This window comes from Opisthocomus hoazin, chromosome 2 (assembly GCF_030867145.1).
Source record: "Opisthocomus hoazin isolate bOpiHoa1 chromosome 2, bOpiHoa1.hap1, whole genome shotgun sequence".
In the NCBI taxonomy this organism is placed as follows: domain Eukaryota; kingdom Metazoa; phylum Chordata; class Aves; order Opisthocomiformes; family Opisthocomidae; genus Opisthocomus; species Opisthocomus hoazin.
Window position 1 is genome coordinate 8,486,668 of NC_134415.1, and position 21,351 is coordinate 8,508,018.

The 21,351-nt window shown below is 42.6% G+C and overlaps 1 protein-coding gene across 3 annotated transcripts; it reads right to left on the bottom strand.

Moving 5' to 3' along the window:
• Positions 1-3,984: 3,984 nt before the first annotated feature.
• Positions 3,985-18,450, bottom strand: GNG4 (G protein subunit gamma 4). Of its 3 annotated transcripts, XM_075445505.1 has the most exons (4): positions 18,371-18,450; positions 17,991-18,034; positions 11,762-11,867; positions 3,985-4,736 (listed from the first exon to the last, which is right to left on the bottom strand). In XM_075445505.1, the coding sequence occupies exons 3-4, from the start codon at positions 11,855-11,857 to the stop codon at positions 4,608-4,610; spliced, it is 225 nt and encodes a 74-aa protein (XP_075301620.1). In that variant the 5' UTR covers positions 11,858-11,867; positions 17,991-18,034; positions 18,371-18,450; the 3' UTR covers positions 3,985-4,607. The 3 variants fall into 3 exon arrangements, with proteins under 3 accessions (XP_075301620.1, XP_075301613.1, XP_075301622.1); XM_075445498.1 differs by lacking the exon at positions 17,991-18,034 and having other exon boundaries at positions 18,371-18,435; XM_075445507.1 differs by lacking the exons at positions 17,991-18,034; positions 18,371-18,450 and adding an exon at positions 11,956-12,048.
• Positions 18,451-21,351: the final 2,901 nt, after the last annotated feature.

The window sequence follows — 21,351 nt, forward strand, 5'->3', positions numbered from 1 at the left end:
AAAAGTTGGTCTCATACCAGTTCTGGTATTTATGGCTGTACTTAATTTAATAGTGCTATAAAGCTGAATTCAATTAGATGCAAATGTACAATATTTATTCCAAATATCATTCTCCCTGAAGATTAAACATGCAGGTGCCTGTAACATTTTATACAGCACTTATTCTGGTAATTTTGCCCACTATTTTTCACACATTACAGTACTATTTAAGTCAGTCTAATGACTTTAAGTATTACCAGTTTTCAGTACAAGAAACCTCTGTTTCTTGGGAAGCACTCCTCCCCCAAGTTTTCTTTAGTCTCCTTGAAGAAACAAATCCAGATTCTGATGTAGACCCAAAAGAGAGCCATAACTATGGCATTTTCTAGGATAATTATGTGTACAGATTTTTACCTCTATACAGTGAAGAGACAGGAAAAACTATATAATCAGGTCCTCCCAAAGTGCATCTTTTGTTACTCCTTTGATCTCAGAAATCCAGTTGGGTAAATGACTGCTATATCAAGGTTCCAGGCTTTAATACGCACCTTCACAGACCGTTGTTCTTAAAGTGCTCTTTCCTTCTGCTGGAGCTGATCCTGTTGTAAGTCACTACAAAAATGCTTTGTTATGATGTCCTTCCGAATCAGCTGACAACACCTCCTCTATTTACTTTTATGTCACTGACAGCGAAGTGACATAAACAGTCACTACAGTGTGACCTAGAATAGCTTAATTTAAACTCCCCTCCATTGTTCCCCCCTCCTTTGACCATAATTTTGTAGAGGCTAGCTCAAAAATCTTGCCTATCAGCACCAGCCAAGCACTCTGCTACTGATTTAATACATGGTGTAGGAAGCAAAGAAGGAGAATTTGGCACGTAACAGAGAGGCGGGCAATAGTTTTCAGTATTGAAATGATAATATTTTAAATTCAAGGTAAGCCAAGGAGATTAATCTGAGGAATGCAAAACAGCCGGCCCCCCAAGTGCTAGCGACACATTATAATTTACCATTAATCCATCATCGGGAAGTCTCATTTCATCAGAGCAGCAAGGACTAGGATACGAAGAAAGAATTGCAAACAATATGTCAAATACTCCTGGAATCCACCCTCTGTTCCGAAGTTCTCATTCCATGAGATGACAGCACCAACTCACACTGCTAGCAGCAAGCGTGCATTATTTTCTGGGCCTGAAATAAAAAGTGACAAGCTTAACGGCACATGAAATAAAACCGAGAGAGAGGAGCACAACACTGGGAGGATAACGGGCCTGGTCTTGTTCCCACTGAAATTACGGGAATCAAATCAGGCAGTCTGATGGAAATAAAAACTCATTGCTTCAGCCTACAGGATACCGTACTGTGAGGCAAAGCCATGTTTTGAAGAGCTTTTTTTTTTTTTTAAATCATGCTATACTTCATGATATAGTATGTATTTATTTTTAGATAACGTCCAACAATTTTCAGTATTTTTGTGTAGAGTTTGAGGCAAGATGTTTGCATCAATAGCAGATTATCTAAACCACCTCAAAGATCAACACAGAAAAAAATATAATAATGACAAAGCCATTTTATGGTTTGGAGGGACTGGAGGAAAATACATTCTTTTAAGTGTTGATCTGTGGATCAAGCTGACATAAAAAACCGCAGATGATGCCATTCTCTTCAGAAAGTCTGTATTTTGATCGTTTTCTTGAATAAAGTCATACATTCTATGCAATCCAAAGCAGTTACAGTAATTCTGAACTGCTGTTTTTCCAGGTTGCCCCACACACACCTTTTTCCCCCCCCTTCAAGTTAGTAATGTGCCAGCAGTATATATTCATTCAAGGACCTTGTAAATCAGGCCCAAGGATATTAGAGAAAGCTGTTCTGTTTTCCACTAAGGAGTCATGCTTGTACAGTTCAACCTCTTCAGATACATTATAGACATCTGCTAAAATAAATACGTAACTTACAGTATTCCATGTGTTTTCTTTTTTAAAATTAGAAGCATGAAGCCATCTTAAGAGATACAATTTTTTTTTTACCCAAATAAGTTATGAACTGATGAAAGAAACCACAAACACAGGAACCAGCTATTAAAAACATAAGAGGTCTAACACCTTCACTACTTCAGGAAAAACTCTGGAGAAAAACCTTGAGTCCAAAACAATGGCATTCACCTCTTCTGAAAGATAATACTGGATTTTTGTAAATGCAGCTCTTGTAACTAGTGATGCTCCAAAACTACCGTGAAATGTTTCACCCTCAGGACCTCAGATGCCAACGCTAATTGGAAACAGGAAGCAAGCTGTTTGCAATACTGTCATAAGCTGTGGCGATTTTGTTATTTGAGATGGGATTGTTAATGATGAGCCACAACTGCAAGTTGTTACAAAGCCTCCGAGAATAAAGCTGTATGCCCTATATTCGCCTCCCTTGCTGTTCCAGTTAAACCATACATGCGGAAGGACAAATGAAAATGTTGCCATGGTGATCAGAGCAGTTACCAAATCATGTACAGTGTAGGAAGCATTCCCTAAAGAACATTATTAAGCATTTTGTTGCTCTTTTTTAGCAAATATTTTCAGAAAACCAGTTTTATTTCAGCTGTCAATAAAACAGCTACTCACGTAGCTAAAGCCTATTTCTCTACCCACCAAAAAATAAAGCGGAACACACCATGCATTAAGAAATATTCTTGTTAAAAGTTAGGAATGGGAATGTTAAACTGAAAACTTCCAAATAGGAACTAAGGATGAAGCTAGCCACAAGAAGACCAGTTCAAGACATTTGCATGTTTTTCAGAATAGGTACTGTGAAGCAGCTCTGTGCCTACTAGACTACGGATATCTTCAGCTACCAAAGTAAAAACCAAACTACATCCCAAAAGCCTACTGGTTAGAAGGAATATTGGTTTTTTACAATAATATTTCAGGGATTAAATTAACACGGAGGTTTGTGTTGGGCAGATGTGGTGAATGAGCTGGCCGGCAGCAGGACCACAGCCCAAAGCCCCCCCATCTCCTGTGACCAGACCGGCAGCTGAACGCAGCTGGGTGCGGCACATCACCCAAGCAGATTGGCAAAGAAAACAGAACCTGTACAAACGCAGACATCTTGTATTTCCACTGCACAAAACAGTACAACAAGCATTGATGGAAACTGCTAAAAATAAACAGCTTCATTCACCAAACTGCCCTTTTTTAGCATCTAAAGTCAGCATTTAAGTATATCCCCAGGCACTCAGTACCCCAGCTCATCTTTGCCTTGCAGGTACTTAAGATGCTCACGGAATACGAGTGTGTGCGGAGGACGCAGGCTCCGTTCCGGGTGGTGCTCAGACCCCCACTCAGCCAGACCCAACGAAACCGTCTCCCCCCGTACGTGCGGGGCTGGTGCGCAGGCACTTCCAGGGACTGACATTTCCAGGGCACTGACACACTGTACATACAAAGCACTGCAGTGAGGGAACTCTCCTAATACGTCTGGCCAGAGAGGAGCTTTCACTTTTTTTTCTGAAGAATAATAATTTGAAAAGAAAAAAAGTCAACAATGTAACAGTTGTTTCCATCAGCTGCCTTGATTGAGCTTAATTTTATTTAATGAAGGAGACCGATCAGTCATATTCCATACCTCATTCTTTTCCTATCGCTGCACTTTAAACAAAGTCAAAACAAAAACCTCCCAGAATCTCCACAAATTACCTGCTGATAGTTTGTCTCATGACTAATCTGTGGCTTCAAAATATACAAACTTAGTGGCTGTTGATGGCACAGAGCTCTCACTGCAGACTCTAAAACAACATCCATTCACCATTACTCTCCCATAAAGTCTTGCTTTCATGGACAGAAGCAGGTAGAGAGCTGCTTAGAACATGTAATCCCCCTCCCTGTACTGATCAGGGCAGGTTTACACCCTTCACTGAGACCCTCAGGAACAGCTGATATGTTACAGTCCAGTCTGCTTTCTAAAGTAAGTTAAATTATTATAATTCAAAATAAGATACAGGCAGCCACGTTTTTCTATAGTTTTATTGATGCAGTCCTAGTATGTAACTGTACATCTTCATTTTGCTTGTAGTTACAACGTTGTTTTACTAAGATTGCTTTCGTAGTCAAGTTTATTACAGTCTTCACAAAACATATTTATAAACACCACTTACTGTATAAGACTGATCGTTCCAAACATCGTAAATCACTGGCATTTTTTCCTAACTAGTGCTACGTGAGGAAAGGTCACACTACTCTTTTTAGATACAAATTGGTAAAGGCAAATGAATGAAATTCACCTTCCAAAGAAAATGAGAATGTTAAAAATAGCTTCAGAATCGGTATGACTCGTTTAGGTCTCAGAAAAATCTATGACTGGCAAAGATATCTACAATTTGATACTGTACTCGACGCTTCCATTAAGACCAAAAGGATCTTTATGAACAACTGAAATTAGTTGCACATTGGTCTGAAAGACAAGGATTCCCTTGAATTTTTTAGGATTTATTTTTTTTTTACCAGAAAATGTACTGCCTTCCAAAAACATTGTAGTTATAGGCTAAGTATTGATATCTGAAGAAAACAAAAATGCTAAAAGCATGCAGCACTGATACCAAATTTTAGCAGAAGACATTTTTAATTGAAAACTGACTCAAAGGATAGTACAAAAGAGCTTCTTCTCCCTAAAGGGATTTTCAGATGCAGGCACTGGAATAATAAGGGGATCTTCTCCAATATGAGCATCACAATATGCCAATAAATCTGCTGCAGCCTTGGATACCTAATAGAAGAGAAGAGAGAACTACTGTAACACTTCATCCTGAACCAATCTGCATTACATACGTATTCTTCATATAACGTAAGATAATGGAGGCTATTATAAAATAGGAGTAGATTGGTTTAACCTTTAAATTACTAGAGACCACAACGCTGAAATTGCTTCCGCTAGGCCTAGTAATCCTTATATACATTTTACTTAACACAGTGACATGAGATAGTATCAATTTATATGATTCATGTCCAGCTGTTCCCCTCCAGCAGAAGGAAGGCTGGGCACATACATCCATTAAAACATGGACATGCTAATGGCCCATAAGCAACAAGGATGCTCCTTGAAGCGTGTGTTTCTGTAGAGCCTGCCTGCTCCAGCCCTCAGTCCCCACCACTAGAGCAGCAAGGTTGTAAGGTTTTCCACAAGTGCGCTCTCTACCCTTTGCTCCTCCGGATGCAAAACAAACAAACAGTTCTTTAGGCACACGACTGTGGGATTAAAAAGAAATAATAAAATCAGGAGCAAAACAGGATCATCATGTGTCATTGCTCTCGTTTAAGCTAAATATTGCTCTGTTCAATGAAGTCAGACTAGTATCTTCTGTTTAGTAAGTTATTGTAAGTAGTACTTTATTCACAGCATTAAACTTGAGCATTACCTTCATATTTTTCACCTTAATATTTTTATACTTCTAAAATGAACAATTCTAGAGTTTCCAAATTCAGAACATTGGCTTATGCTTACTGAAAAGTCCAACAGAAATGTAACCGTGTGTTCGCACACAAGATATTTGGCTTGAAATGAAAACTAAATATAAAACCATCTCAGCTGTAGCTGAAACCAGCTTTGTGCCATAATACTGGTGACATTAGGCCATTGTGATTCATTTATTTTTTCAAGAACTTCGAATGTATATATATTTTTGTTCTGCTCAGTTAGCAAGGCATTTACAACTAGCTGCATCTCTTTGCTTTATTTATTTATTGTGTTTTCAGTATTATGGTAGATTTGAGTAAATGAGATAGGAAGTCTTTACAAAAAAAGCTTTCTCTCTGAGCACCATGATAGCCTCTCCTGAGTCAAGCACTAAGGTCAGCAGGTTTGCACAACTATAGTGAAGAGGAAAAACAATTTGGATTTCTGGTATTTTTCTAGCAGGTGTGTCATCACTGTTAGCTTTAGCTTCCCCACACCCTGCTTGCTTTGGCACGAGTCCAGCCTGTAGCAGGGCTTCAGATGAGACCTACAAAGTCAGTGGGGGTTGGACCAGGATTCTCAGGAAATTTAAATTAACTTATGGAAGAAAATAACTGACTTTTTATTTTTTAAGTATCCACTAAAACATGCCTTATGGAATGCCTAAGCCCATAAACCACCTATGGTTGGCATCCCAGCATAGACTGTCCTCCTAGAGAGGAAGGAAGAGTGTTTAGGTTACTTAATGTTCGTTTGCTTTGAACTGGCCTGCAAGACAGAGGGGTAGGCAGAGGCACTGCACAGATGGCTGGGCCAATGAAAGCAGCAGACTGAGCACCACACTGAGCAAATCCGCAGAGATATGCAGAAGAGAAGCAGGCCAAACAAAAGTGGGGGGAAAATGGCAGACTTCAAACCCAAAGAAAGGGCTGTAATTATTTTCAGACATACTTCAACTAGCTACTTGCTAAGCAATGACAAAAGAATGAGGATTATGGTGTGAGGGCAGTGTCTAGAGTAGAGAGGCACAACTGCAATGGCCAAACAGAAAACTCAGGAATCCTACCATATTCCTGATTTTCATTTAAATTTACTTGTGAATTTTTAAAAAGCAGATTCTCCAAAGAGAAGTGCAATGTAGACAAGACTATGAAATTCCTACCAAGCCCAAGAAGGATCAAAAGACAGCAAACACACTTCTCTTTGCTAATGACCTGTGCTGCACCTTGGCAAAGTATAAACCAGCATAGAATGCATCCACTGAAGAGAAAGTTAGCACGTTACCAGTAATCTTAGGAGGAATGTACCACCACAGCATTCTGGAGAAGTATTTTCAAGTAATGACAATCACCAATATGTTCATAATTATTTAACATACACATTTTCACTTTTCTATCGTCCTTCAAGCTCAGCTGCATGCCTCAAATTAAGGCAGTTCTATGCTGTAATTTATTTATTAGCTGGTCCTGAACTCTTGCCTTCAAACAGAGCAAGCCAAACTCAGAGCCACAGGTGCCCACAAAAAGCTCAATGACATTTTCAGTGCTCTGCCATAATGAATGTTACTGCCACAAAACCTAATGGAGAGCAAGTCTAATTCTCCGGGTCCGAAAGAGAGGGTTTATTAAAGATGCCCAGCGCATTTTGTCTTTAATTATTAAGCTACTGAATAAGTTATTTTATTCACCAAACCAACAATCTTTTTAAGCAGACCGACCCTACAGAAGCACAGAGCCAACGCTGGACTCAACAGACCGACCTTCCTATAACTATCTTGTTTGTTCCACGGATGGATAAGTGGCACCAGCCTAAGCATATTGCTTTTCATTCAATGGCAGAGAAGTACAACTTGATCATCATTCTTAGAAGCGATAAATGCAAGAATGTAATTTTCTGTTTCTCTACATATGACTGTGCCTTGACATCATACAACAATAAAAAGGATTTTCACTAGCAAAAGCACAAGATAAATTTCTGTATCTAACTTGTCCTCTAATGTGCTGGCAGGAATGCCAAACATGATGAAGCACAGCAAGCACTCTATTCAACATCACAGTGTTTAATTCATAAATTAGTTTGCTTTAGTTAAACCATAACACATAGTACAATTCAGCAGAAAAACCTGCAACGAGGAATATGCTCACATTTCAGCACATAGTCACTAACTAAACTTCCCAACCTGTACCAGCCTATGTATTTTCCTTCTTTAAAAAAACAGAAGGTTTGGAGAGGAGCAAGCCTCCCATTGGGATTACAGTGGTTGTAAAACTGAATTATGGTCATTTCTTCACTTAAACTGGAGTAGCTCAGGCTTGTGCAGGGGAATGACGAGCATTTACTTGGGGAGTTAAGTCAGCGGATCCCATTCCAGGAGCAATGAAAGCATTGGCTCCTGCGGCTATGAGCAGCATTGGCAAGGTCAGAACTGTGGCCAAAAAAAAGGAGCAAAATACAATATTGCCTCCAGCAAATTTCCTGCTCAGTGTTATTATTCAGAACAACAGTGGCAGAAGACCTCTGCATTGAGCATCGCATCAGGGCTACAGCAGGGATGGCTGCTGGAGCACACGTCAGCATGCAGAGGCTGCCTAAAGGCCAGTGCCAGGGGTTGTCACTGCACTAATTACCGTGCTGATCACCCTGTTTGTGCCGTGGAGGAAGCTAAACAAAGGCCACTATCACAGCTTTTACTCACCTTTACGTTTATTTGTAGCTGAATCCTGCTGGACAGTATCAGAATCGCTTTTATCAAGAATTAAAATAAACACACAGAATTTGAATATTCAAATGAAGTTAAACACATTTATCATTTTGGCTTTCCTATGCAATACAGCTTGGTCTGCAGATTCGAAGCAATTTATACATATTGCAGAAGTGGCAAAAGAAAAAAATCAGACTCCAGTTTGATTGATGAACGGAAAGTTAACATTTCTTTTTTTTTTTAATCGTTTAAAGCGCATAGGCAGAGGGGATGGAGTATATACGTATTACGCCAATCTCACATTTTACACAATTATTTTTATTCTGTGTAGTGAAAAATGCATCTGGTTGTCAAATTACCAAAATGAAAAAAACCCAACAAAACACTCAACCCTGATGCTTTAAAGAATTAGTCTCAGGAGGACTGTGGAATTTTACCATTTTATTTCAGAATAACAGAGGTGATAAAAACAGCCAAAGTTAGAACATAATCCTGTTAGCTGCACTAATAATTATAAGCTTCAATGACAGGGCAAAATGCTGCAATTACTATGTCATCTGTCTTGTCATGGATTGTGACTAATTACTATCCTTGCTATGACACCCACTCTGCTTATCCTTTACATCTAAAACAAAGAGATTCACACACATTTATTGGTAATCCCACTGCTTATCTCCCAACACTATTCAGAACCAGTTAGGAATATTTTCTACCTTCTTAAGAAAAAAGAAAATGGAATAATAACTGATACACCACGATCTGTAAATGTCAGAGCACTCCTCCGTGCTTTTCTGCTTGCACAGAGAAGATTAAATAGTGCTTTATTCTGGGGACAACTGTGATAAAGCACCAATGTCATCTTTGCTTCCTCAGCTTTACTGCCAGCATCTTTGGAAGACGCATTACTCTACTACTTATGAGGCCAGTGTTCATCTGATTTCATCTGATGTTTCCTAGCTTGAAATCTGCGTCTCCTGCTTGCTACTGACTTCTCCATTATAATTCCAGCTGCTCCTTCTGCGGGGAAGTTTAGTTCAGGTTTAGTTCATGATCCTTCTGGGATTCTTATGGTTTACAAAAATCCACCACAGTCATACTCCTCCCAACTACTGATCAATACACCAATAACTTTATCCTCCCCTTCTAATTTGTCCTGTTTCTTTCACACCTCAACAGCGAGTTGTCTTTGTGGAACCTCAAAACACTGCACTGCTTGCTGCTCTGACTGGCGACAGAATTTGAATTTTAAATCAGTTGAAAAATCCGCAGCACAGCAGGGAACGGGCAACTATCAACATACTTCTAACTACAAGATTTTAATTGAGCAGACCTAACTCTTGCTGGTTACAGCAGCTGCTATGCACGGAAAGCAAAATGCCTTTGTAGTGGCTGGAACTTCTGATTCCCCTAGTCAATAATGCAGGCACCTTGAAAATTTCCTTTTTAACGTTAACAATGTGGTCTTGTCTATTATGGGAATAACCACTTGGTTACAGCTACTATAGCTACTACTACAAAACAGTGTTTAATTAAACTATTTAGAAAGCACCGATGTTTTGTTAAATGTCTAACTAGTTTAAGCAGATGCAAAACACCAGAAAAAAAGGAAGTAAGTTCATTTCTCTAACTTTACAGTTATGGCCTGGGAACTCAACATCTCCTGTTGAAACCACTGGGAAGTCTCTTGGTAAAATCTGGCTGCACTGAAACACATGCTTTAACTGTTTCCCAGATTAAAAGGCAAAACAGATCTTGAGGAAATAAAAAGCCAACCACTTTCTTCTCACAGTCCCTCATATAATTATTCAAAGAAAATCTAGAAATTAAGACATCAACCTTTTGCAACTAATATTTGGTTTACGTTAGTATAGGAACCCTCAGAACACTGAAACACAGTAGATCTTCGTTGGTGCCTCTTTGGTCCCAAACTGGTTTGAAAGGTGAAATAATTGCACTTTCAAGCTATCTGGTTTTCAGGTCTGCCACAGCTGCCACTGTGTTCTTTTTAATTAAACTAACTGTAAAAATAACCCGTGTCTTTCTTACATATGTAATTAAGAACTTTATATATCTAACTAATGAAGCTATCTGCATAACTGAGCTAACGATGCGGTATGTGACAGTTATCACTGATTCTATAAAAGCAAGTTTAAGACCATCTACAAAGTATCAACAATTTCAACTTCCAGCAAACTGGGCCATATCTCTCCAAGCCTTTCCTCTGCCGCTCATGCTCAGCCGCTCCTCCCTGTCAGTTCTGTTGTTCGTGCAGCTGCAATATGACCTGAACCGGGGGACTGGGCCCACTGAGCACCGAAAAGGCAGACCTTCCCTAACTGAGGGAAGCAGAGACACCTGTGCCCGTGAACAGGCATCTATTATGTGATAAATGTGTCAAGATAGTATACAAGATACAAACTATAGTTTTACAAATTCAGTGGTCTTACAAGACATTGCTATAAACTGCAACAAATCGAACAACTGATCTATATTTTCATATAAGCAAGACTGACTACTCATGTGAATTGCACTAATATTTGAGTTATAAATACTACATTTCTAATTACTGAGTTTATGACCCAATACTGTTTTAAAATCATTATTATATACTATCACCCCATGCTGACTACATGCAGGATTTCAGCACACGGCTGAGCTAAGACTATGTGAAGAATTTAATGTACAACATTTCTGAAGTGTCTTACTGAGTTTGTAACCTCAGTTACAAACAGTTATGGTTTGTAACAACTCAGTTACAGCTGTTCGCAGAAAAAAAGATCGTTTAAATGCATTCCTTTTTCTACACTCTTCTCAATTGTAGAGGCTGGATTTTTCATCCAAATAGTTATTCGCTATTTTCAGAGGCGTAGAGAGAGAGAGAGCACACCCAAAAGAGATGAGCATTGCTTGCTTAAAACTTTCTATGACATTAGAAGTTTTTAGGTGCTTGATTTATTCACAAAATTTTAGCCTAGTGGAAGGCAGAATAACAGGAAATAATAATCACACAGGCTTTTCTAGTTAAAAATGTTAACAACCTCTGTTTCATAGCATCTTTAGTTAAAATATTTAACCCACATACATTTAGAGGCATAATAAAACGAGCTCTTCACACTCAACAGGCTATCAAGTGTGAATCAACTGAACACTGTTGTGTGTTCACAACTGAACACTGCAATCATACGTATTTTTTGTGCAATGACTTTTGGGCTAAAACAAAACAAGTCAAAGCAATTCAGCTCGTTTCATCATTATTCAAAAGCACTGCAACATCTTAAAGAGTTATCTTAAAGGACACCTTACCCTATGACCGAGAAACCTGAGCTGTGCTTACATTCAGCTACAGGTGACAAAGAGCACTTGTACATCTGCCAGCTGATTTGAAGGATTTCACAAAATACCACTTTTGACAGATGTAAAAGGTAGTCATACAGAAGCAGACTAGAAGCCACTCTTTGAAAATTGCTTTGCTAGAGCCAAGCAATTAGCATGTAACTAATTTACAGTACCGAATACTGTTTTATAGCTCAATGCAGAATTTTGCTTTCAGCTGATCGAGTCTTTCTGCAACATTAAAGGGAGGCTGTACCACAAACTAGTGAATCAATTCAAAATATCAACAACAAGCTAAGTTTACCTTCATCCTATCCATGTATGCTTCCATTTTTAATTGCTCCACAGCTTTCCTGGCTTGAGATATATTGGTTGTACTGTTTGACACTAGTTCCTTCATTTTGTTTTTCCTACAAGAGACAAAGTTGAGACAATTTAAAAGCACAGGTAGCAAATACAGCAGTTACGGAGAAGACAATTATTTGAAATCCAACCAACCCTCGCCCACCACGCTGACACAGCCAGGCTGTAGGTCACAAATACAAACCAGGCACCGTTCATTTCTGTGCTCTTGTTCAACAGCACTTTATTGCATTACGTATTTGCATCTTCAACTGCCAGTATTCAGTCTGAATTCTGCAAACAACATACAAATGCAGAGTACATGGCCATTATTTCAGTGTAGAAATGCTTGCCCTGGTTCAGACTGCCAATGCAGGAAAGCTGTTCACAAACAGACCTTGCAGCCATCACGCAGTTTGGCTCCATACCCCAGTTACACCTAGTAACATGAAAACAAGTTCAGAAACGTGCGCAAAGGAAATGAATGCCAGACTGCTCTCACCAAGCATCAGAAAGAAATTTTAAGAGAGAGAATGAGCCCAAATTCTGACTATAGATTTAAGGAGTTTAGAAATGAAGTAACTGACTAAGCAGAAATAATGCAGTGGTTTCCAATTTTTTGTTTACCCATCCCCAGTGAAGTCTAAAAATGACTAAAAACCAGGACAGTATCCTATACAGTACAGGAATGCACTATTTTTTAAGAGATATGCACCTCCTGGGAAGAGACATCTAACCAAGGTATGTCAGTGTTCAGTTTCTGGCATTGCTGCTCCCCGAGGGCTTGAGGGTAAGTAACTCGTTATCATGCGGTCCTCAGCATCGTTACCAGATTAGTCAACACGACTACATTCAAACCTCGAATACACGTACAACATATATGCCCTAGGCGGTCTGCACATTAGGAGACCTCGCGCTGACACCATTATGCAGCGCTGGTCCAGCACAAGTAACGGTCACTATTTTGAAGTCACTGGAAGTTGGGCTAAGCCCACATGGAACAAAAGGTAAGACAGGATACAGACAGGTCCTGGACTAGTTACGCTGCCCAGTAAGACTAGGTGCTGAGGTTTCGATCAGCTGAAAAGCTCACCTATGGCCATGTGTATACGGTATGCCACAAGTACCACCTGCAGCAAGATTAGTCTAGCACCCAGCGTTAGAAACCAGTACAAAGTTAGGCAATGCAAAGGACACCAGGTGTGAGAAGCACATGGGTTGCAAGAGAAAACACACAAAAAAAGGCATTTTGTGTTGCTGCCAGCAGAGTTCTATGCTCAGGTCTTTCAAAATGAATGCTTCCAGCTTATTTCCGGACAAGAAGTGAACACCTAGAACTACACGAATTTCCCTTCTTGAACCTCAATAGCTTACCTGATCCAGTCACAGGAAATTAAGTGGGACAAAGGAAAGCCTCTTGTAAAAAAAATAGTAAATTGTATATACAATGTCTTAAGCATGTTAGAATCCAACAGAAGTACACAATCCAGAGCACAAAAGAATGGAGGAATAACTTTTAAACCGCTTTCATTTAGCAAAGCACAGGTGTTCAAAGACAAGGCAAAGACAGCTATTTCTTCTCCTTTCTAAAATGGGTAATCTGTGCTGCAAAGTGGGATGGTGGAATATAAGTATGATGGTAAACCATGCTCAGCTCTAATTTGAAGAAGCAAACCAATCTTTTTCAGTGCTTGTATAAGTCTAGGCAGGAGAAATGCTACCCCAAAATACATTAATTGTGCCAAATAAACCCGGAGCTTTATTTATTAATAAATGCCAAGATAAAGAACACGTTTTCTGTACACATGTATCATTTGAATGGAACACAGGTTTCCCCCTTGTATGCACTCTGACGAACTAAAATCGTGTCAGAACACAGTAGTACCTTTTTTTTGTCTCGGTCTTTGTTTACAATTTTTTAACTCATATTGCTCACGAAGCACAGGATTAAAAACATGTGGAGGAACTGGCTTTACATAAAATGCCACGCACGGTACAAAACTCCACAACCAATGAACAGCCTCCAAACAATTCTGAGATGTGTTTTGACTTGCAGTGGACAAGCGGAAAGGATACGAGACTTTCACAAGAGTAGGAGCTGCTCAATTACAGCTCATTTCTGGACTTGTTGTTGGACTCAACCCCATAAATTTTCAGCCTTGACCTATCCATAAAGAATAGACACATCTATCTTAGTTAACAAAATGATACCCCCACAAGCATGAATCATTTAAATTTTATCATCTCCACAGCTAGACTACTAACGACCACAGAGCCAAAAAAGTCAAAGCCAAATGAAGTCACGGAGCCATTTCTACATTTGCCACAGCCCAAGTCCAGAGGCAAACTAGAAATTTAATTTTGAGTAATACATTTACATTAAACTGAATTAAGGAACTGAAACTCCATGAACAGTGCTGATAATTCCAGGTCTCCCAAGCTTTTCTGGCAATTCATTCACTCAAACTGTAGAAGTTATAAACATTAGGGCTAGACAATTTGAACCATCACTGGCTGCATCGAAGTTGGCCAGAACACAGTACTTCGAGCTAGTTTTTAAGTATCTACTGAATAAGAGATTGAGTCAAGACCACAGGTATTTTGAAAAGGCTATTAGGCACAAAAACGCTTTAAAAAATCCAAGCCATGTTTCCAAAACAATGCCACAAACAGTGTATGTTCTCATCTATATTATGAAACAGCAAACGGGGAAAAACATTTAAAAAAAATATGTATCTTCTCTGGTAAACTATTTCACTATATCAGAATAAGAGGCTTCATAAAAAGAACTTAAAAAATGAAAGAAGCCTAGCACTAGGTGTTTCAGCCACTGGAGAAAATTTCCACTTACATATTTCTTTATACTCTGAAGCACAGACATTTGTTCTGTTCCAAATCCTGCTCCTACCCTGGCATGTAAACAGGCACTTAAAAATATTTAACTACTATATTTCTAGAAGTGCTCAGCATCCATTTAAGTATCTAATCTCTTTTTTTCATACAGACAGTTCTGGTTCTAGAACTTTATTAGACAAATTTCTCCTGTTTCACATTTTACTTATCAAGCTACGTATACCTCTGCCTTCTCTCACTCTGCAAATACATTACGTATTTGTGCATCAGCTAAGGCCCTATTACATATGAAGTGATGTTGACAATGAGAATTGTACTCAACTTTCAAACCAGGCTGCAATGAACCGGTCCTCTTTGCAGGCAAAGCTTTGGCCGAGACCTGGTTCTGCTCTCTTTAGGACCTGTGAAATTCTTTAATAGCCTTAAGCTTAATGTTCTTTAATGAAATAATGCTGTTACTTAGAAATAAAGCTCTGGAGAGAAAAGAAATTTTAATAACGAAAGAGTCTATCACGCCCCCTCTCCCTGACCGACGATCCCCTGGAATGTGAGGAAGCCGCCTCCTTCAAACACACTCTCATGGGACCTCTCTCGGTGTTCCCTTTGAGGCTGCAGCCTGACAAACCGCCCCAACCCTCTCTCCTGCGACAGCTCCTGTTAAGCAGTCAAGTATTCTCGAGGCCTTTAGACCCTCAGAATGTCACAATAAGCTTTGTACTGTATCTGGGGGGCAGCCTACAGGATCACAGGATGCTTTGGGTTGGAAGGGTCCTTCAGAGGCCATCCAGCCCAAGCCCCCTGCAGTGAGCAGGGACATCTTCACCTGGGTCAGGCTGCTCAGAGCCCCATCCAACCTGGCCTTGAATGTTTCCAGGGATGGGGCATCAACCACCTCTCTGGGCAACTTGGGCCAGGGTTTCACCACCCTCATGGTAAAAAATTTCTTCCTTATATCCAGTCTAAAACTACCCTCCTTTAGTTCAAAATCATTACTCCTTGTTCTATCGCAACAGGCCTTGCTAAAAAGTCTGTCCCCATCTTTCCTCTAGGTCCCCTTTCAGCACTGAAAGGCCACCATAAGGTATCCCTGCAGCCTTCTCCTCTCCAGGCTGTACAGCCCCAGCTCTCCCAGCCTTTCCTCCCAGCAGAGGGGTTCCAGCCCTTGCATCATTGCTGGGGCCTCCTCTGGCCCCACTCCAACAGCTCCAGCTCTGTCCTGTGCTGAGGGCTCCAGAGCTGGACGCAGGACTCCCGGGGGGGTCTCAGCAGAGCGGGGCAGAACCCCCTCCCTCGTCTGCTGCCCACACCACTGGGGATGCTCAGGAGAAGTAACTTCTCCCCGTCTTTTAAATTACCTAAAAAGCCTTGAACCAGAAATTACCCAGCTGGGTTCGCTAGTGTTCATTCCTGGTTGTTTTTCCAGCAGCCCCCTATTAAGTTGGATTGATGCACATGTGCACAGGTCCTGATAATCACCGTAGTTACAGTAACTACGCTAGTGATCAGACTACGTGCAGCCTACATGTTACTGATGCACGCCAGCGGACCTAGATTACACAGGAGCTCATTTATCCAGTATATTTTTACGCAGTGCACTGAGCTCGTTAATCTAGTCTCTATGACTCTTCTCTTTGAGGGGAACACTGATCACATTAACAAAGAGTAGTGACAGCAGCTACACAGCCTTTTTTAGCCAAGTAGTTTCTGCTGACTGGCACACCACACTAGCCAGCCGTTTCCTAAAGCATCGCTCCTGAAAGCTGGGTAGTGACAGCCTCCCAGCCAGCTGAATTTTCTGGGGTTCGGGTGACTCATATGAATTTCATCCTTTTTCTGGGTGCAGTTAACTCATTTGTGCCAAAGATTTTAATCTCCAGGGCTCATAAAAACGCTTGTGAAGCACAACTTTTCCTTACTTGTTTTTAGAATAGATTAGGTTGTACCCCACAGCACTTCAAAGGCCAACTTATCTTATGCTAACCCAGGAAGTTGCATAAATATTTGCAGGTACAGCTTGACCTTACATACGGGTAAGGAGTGCAACCTATATTTACCAAACTTTATAAATGTTTGTTAGTAAAATACAGAAAAAGTCCAAAAATTTGAGTAACGTAGAAGCAAAATACAACTTTCAAGCTCTTCAGTATGGATTTCTACAAGCAACAGGGATGAAAAGCTGCACTGCAAATTTTACCCCTGCCACTTCCAAGTACAACCTTAAAATGCCATACCAAAAGAGTGACCTGTAGAATTCAATCTAAAAAGCCCTAAACCCAATTGTTGCTTTCTATTTTCTTTCAGCCATCTAAAGTGATGGATGTGAAATTACCAGACTAGACAAATCTGGCATTCACGACTCTGAAGAACACCTCCACACAACCTCTGCACTTCCTGGACCACGCAGTGCGATAGAAAAGTTAATCCCATCATGCAACCAAGTCCCAGCGACGTTAGCGGGAATCGTCCCTGCACAATGACCCGCAAACCACATTCTAAATTGTGGAAAGATCCCCACGTTTCACTATCTCCTTCCAAACACACCAGGAATATAAACAGCAAAATGTACAGCCTCACAGCTGTTTGATGCCAAACTGGCATATCAAAGGGAAGGGGGGGGAAAAAAACCAAGAAAAAAAGAAAGAAGAAAAAAAAGGAATTCTACAGTTGCTATTTAGGCAACAGGAACTTAAGAAATGCCCCGTACTAAGAGCACTAGCTGTCTGTACTAGCATCTCTGTCCACACGTCACAGGTGATCTCCCCTTCATCTGCAGGGCACGGAGGGGACAGGAACAACTGCCCCTGCTATCTCAGTTCTTACTCCAGGATTCACCGCACCTGACGCAGCTCTGCAACAGAGCGGGAGGCTTAGCAACCCATCTGCCTCCTCCACCCCACGGCTACATGAAGAAACAGAAAAATACTACTTAAACTCCACCCACTAAGGAGAAGCTTCGCAGTATAAGCAGAAATGATTAAAGGCAAGGCTATTGTTCACGATAAGGAGAGACTATCATTTTCATTCTATAAATATGGTGACATCAGCAGTAACTGCCGATCAGGTAACCGCAAGACAGCCAAACTTCCAGCGCTCAGTTTTCATCCGGCACAGGCACTGCACCCAGTCCGACCGCCAAGCTCCAAAAAGCCTTTCCCAAATCTTTCACTCCAAAACACCACCCCGCTCCTCAACACCCAAAACTCGGAGGACGCGGCGGCTGAGCCACCGCGCCGTCCCACAGCGGCAGGCGTTCTGCGCGCTATATTCATCGCCAGCGCGCAGGCTGCGGGCGCGCACAGCCCCGCCAACCGGCAGAGACCCAGAAAGGTGAGACCTACCGGCTATGTCACCTCTTCGGCGAACTTTCAGAGACAGCTGCGACCTTTTAAAGAAATACACGGGGAAGTTCGATTATTCCACCTCTATCCTGCTCGAAACGAACCGAGCCGTGACGCGCTGAAGTCGGGAAAACGCCTGCGAGCAGCCCGGCGCTTGGCTGCCTGCAGGACAGCAGCGATGTTCGAGTTGTTACCCCGAGTTCTCTCTCCCGCTGCGCTGCCTCAGCGGCCCCGCGGCGCAGCCGCGCGCAGCCCCCCGCACCCGTACGAGCCGCCAGCAGCGCCTGAGGAGCGGGACTCACCCCTCCCCCCACCCGCAGGGAGAACCCCCCGCACCCCCCGGGAACCCGGCAGCGGCGGGGTCTGGCCGTGGCACTCACCGGGCGGGCGGGGAGGCTGCTGGCAGCCCGGCGCGGAGGCACATGGCCGCCGACGGGCGGGGCGGGGCGGGGCGGCCGCGGCCAACGGCTGCCACCGCCCTCGCGCCTCCCGCCGCTCGGCTGAGGCGGCGCGCGCGGCCGCCGGCGGGGCGTGAGGCGCGGGCACGGCCCCGCCCCGCCTTCGCGCTCGGCCTTCCCGCTCCCCCCTTCGACGGGCGGTGGGGGCCGGGCGGGGAGCCCGGTGGTGCGGGACTGGCGCGGCCCGGGTGGGAGCCCCGGCTGTCCCCGTCCGTCCCTGTCTCACGGGAGGGGGAAGTGGAAAACAACTCAGTGTGGAGAAAGGAACCGCTGAGGAGAAGGGACCGCTGCGAGTCACCGTGGGGAGGCTCCTGTGTCAGAATACAAAGATTCAGCTTTATGGACCGATTTTTATATACTTCTCTGTTACAAATTTAAGAGTCAACCATAAAGGCGAGCAGCAGTTAAAGCGGCAGTTTTTCACCTTTTTAACTGGAAAACGAGCCTGCGCCAGTAACTCACATGTTGGCAGGGGTGCCATCACCACACACTCCTGCGTTTCGTTCCCAGGGGGGAGGCGTGCGGTTGTCACCCTTTCACCCTCCTCCTGGCGCTTTTTCTCATTCCCTCTTCCAGAGCCGAGGCAGCTCCAAGGCGCGTTTATTTTCCATGCGAAAGAGAGCAGAGAAGAACCCCAGTTTTCGAGGTGCTTTGGAGCAAGGGCAGCCTCATCCAAGGCCGAGTCAACGGCTTTCAGGGTGGTGGCTGGGGAGAAGGAAACGCAGCGGGAAGGGGGTAAACGTTACAGAATATAAACAGGTAAATTCATGAGCTTACCTCAACCTGAGTTCCAGAAACCGACTGGAAACCTAAGGGGCCGGTGTTGCTGCCATTTCATTCACATTTAATGGCATCATCGTTCTACGTAAGGCTCCAATGACCAGACAAGGGATTTACATGCTGTTAGACAAAGAGCCCTTGCTAGATGGTTCAAATAATCAGACAGCGGTATTTTTACCAGTGGATTCTAATAATTTTATCCTCTAAGCCAAAATACAAGGGGCAAAATGGCCGTTTTAAAACCGCATTTTTATCATCGATTATATAGATCATAGATACTTTTTAATCTGCAAACTCATATGTTCCACCACAACCAGGAGTCTCCTCCCAGAGCTGGCCTATAGGCTTTAAATACAATACTTGTAACGGCCAGCATGGATTTCTATTCCTCCAATCTACGTGAACTAGCCCGATGAGGCTTCTATGGGCCTTATTCAATTGTGTTAGAGAACCTGGATTTGTTTAATTTTTTTCTGGAAATGCTAGCTCAAGGCTGGAAACAGAGAGCAAGCTCATGGTTTTACTCTGCTACTTTGTGCTGGGCCACCCAGGGCAGTGTGAGAGTCCAGCCGGAGCAGTCACACAGAGTTCTGAGTCCTTTTTCAGAAGTGGCCTGCCCAAATTGTGCAACGCACAGGGCAGCCTATTACAGAAATCCAGATGCAAAATCAGCGCCCTTATGACCCCACCCCAGAGCACTAAGGGCAAGTAAATCTCTACATAGAGGTCATCTGTCAGTAGTTTGTAACTTACTACAGCAGCCAAGAAAACAGTGCAATACGTACCTCTAGAAGCTTAATTAATGTTCCAGTGGATATTTTGTAAGACGAGCAGAGCTTTTAAGTAGCTTTTGGTTTATATATTTTGTGATAGAGTAGCCGCCTACAGCATATGCAAGAAGAAAAAAGCCAATGCAGCTTTAGACAAAACAAAGCATGAAGAAAACGCAAAGGTAAACTACAAGTGTCAGTAGCAAACCAGGGGATATTCCCCCCCACCCCCCACTGCTCTCGAGTTCTATCCAAAAATGCATAGTAAATCCTGCAAAATCTAGAAACCCAGGGGAGGGGCTCTTGCTCAGCATGAAGCAACTCTTCAGCTCTTTCTGCAAAGACAGATGTGGTTAAAGTGCAAAGAATATCCTTAAAGTTGAAGTTTCAGAGCTGAAAGGTGTTTTTATTCTGTCACAGAAACCATTTTTCCTGCAGAAAGCTTTATCACGTTTAATTCAGTTCACAGATGCGGTTCTCTACTGGTTTTGTTTCTCCTATCCCTTGTCATGGGACAGCAGATCTCAAACTTGAGATCAGGGTTTCCTTCAGTAAAGGTCTGGAGACTCCCTCTCCTCTCCCCACCACCAGTGAGTATCTGGTTACTACCTCCCCTTCCCGTCCTCACTACGGATCTCCACAGTCAGAACACAGTGATCTGGGTTTACAGCAGAACCCCGGAGCGGTGTCAGACAGACAGGCCTTGCCACAGGAACCTCTCCCAAACCCTGGCTTCTGACAGGAAGAGCCTTGCATCCTCTGTCAGAAGCCTCCCAGAGATCCCAGTCTGCAATTCCCCCCCAGCACCTTTCTTCCTTCCCTCAGAGAATCCAGAGCAGCGTCACTTTTCTGCCTTTCTTTAGCTCAGGGATGAGGCAGCAGGGAGGAAGGGGAACGTCGCTTTGGAAGCCATCACGTCATCTGAACTGTAGCCACACATCCTATGGGAAGGAAGGACACAGGCAGCACACATGTGCCAAGTGATATGCCTGGGGTTCTTCTCAATTTCAATCTTATACCCCCCCCACTCAGTTTGGCAGCCAGATGTTCTCCTCTGGAGATATTCCAGACCCGCCTGGACAAGGTCCTGTGCAGCCTGCTGTAGGTGACCCTGCTTCAGCAGGGGGGTTGGACTAGATGACCCACAGAGGTCCCTTCCAACCCCTACCATTCTGTGATTCTGTGATGCTGTAGTCCATAAATGGAACTTTCCCACTTCACGATTTTTAAAACATGAAAGACATGAGAACCAGCAGACAGCAATCCAGATCAAGGTGTGTGAAACCCCTAAAAGAAGAGAGGTGAAACCAAGCCAAAACCATGTTTCTAATCTCAAACAATTTGGTACAAAGA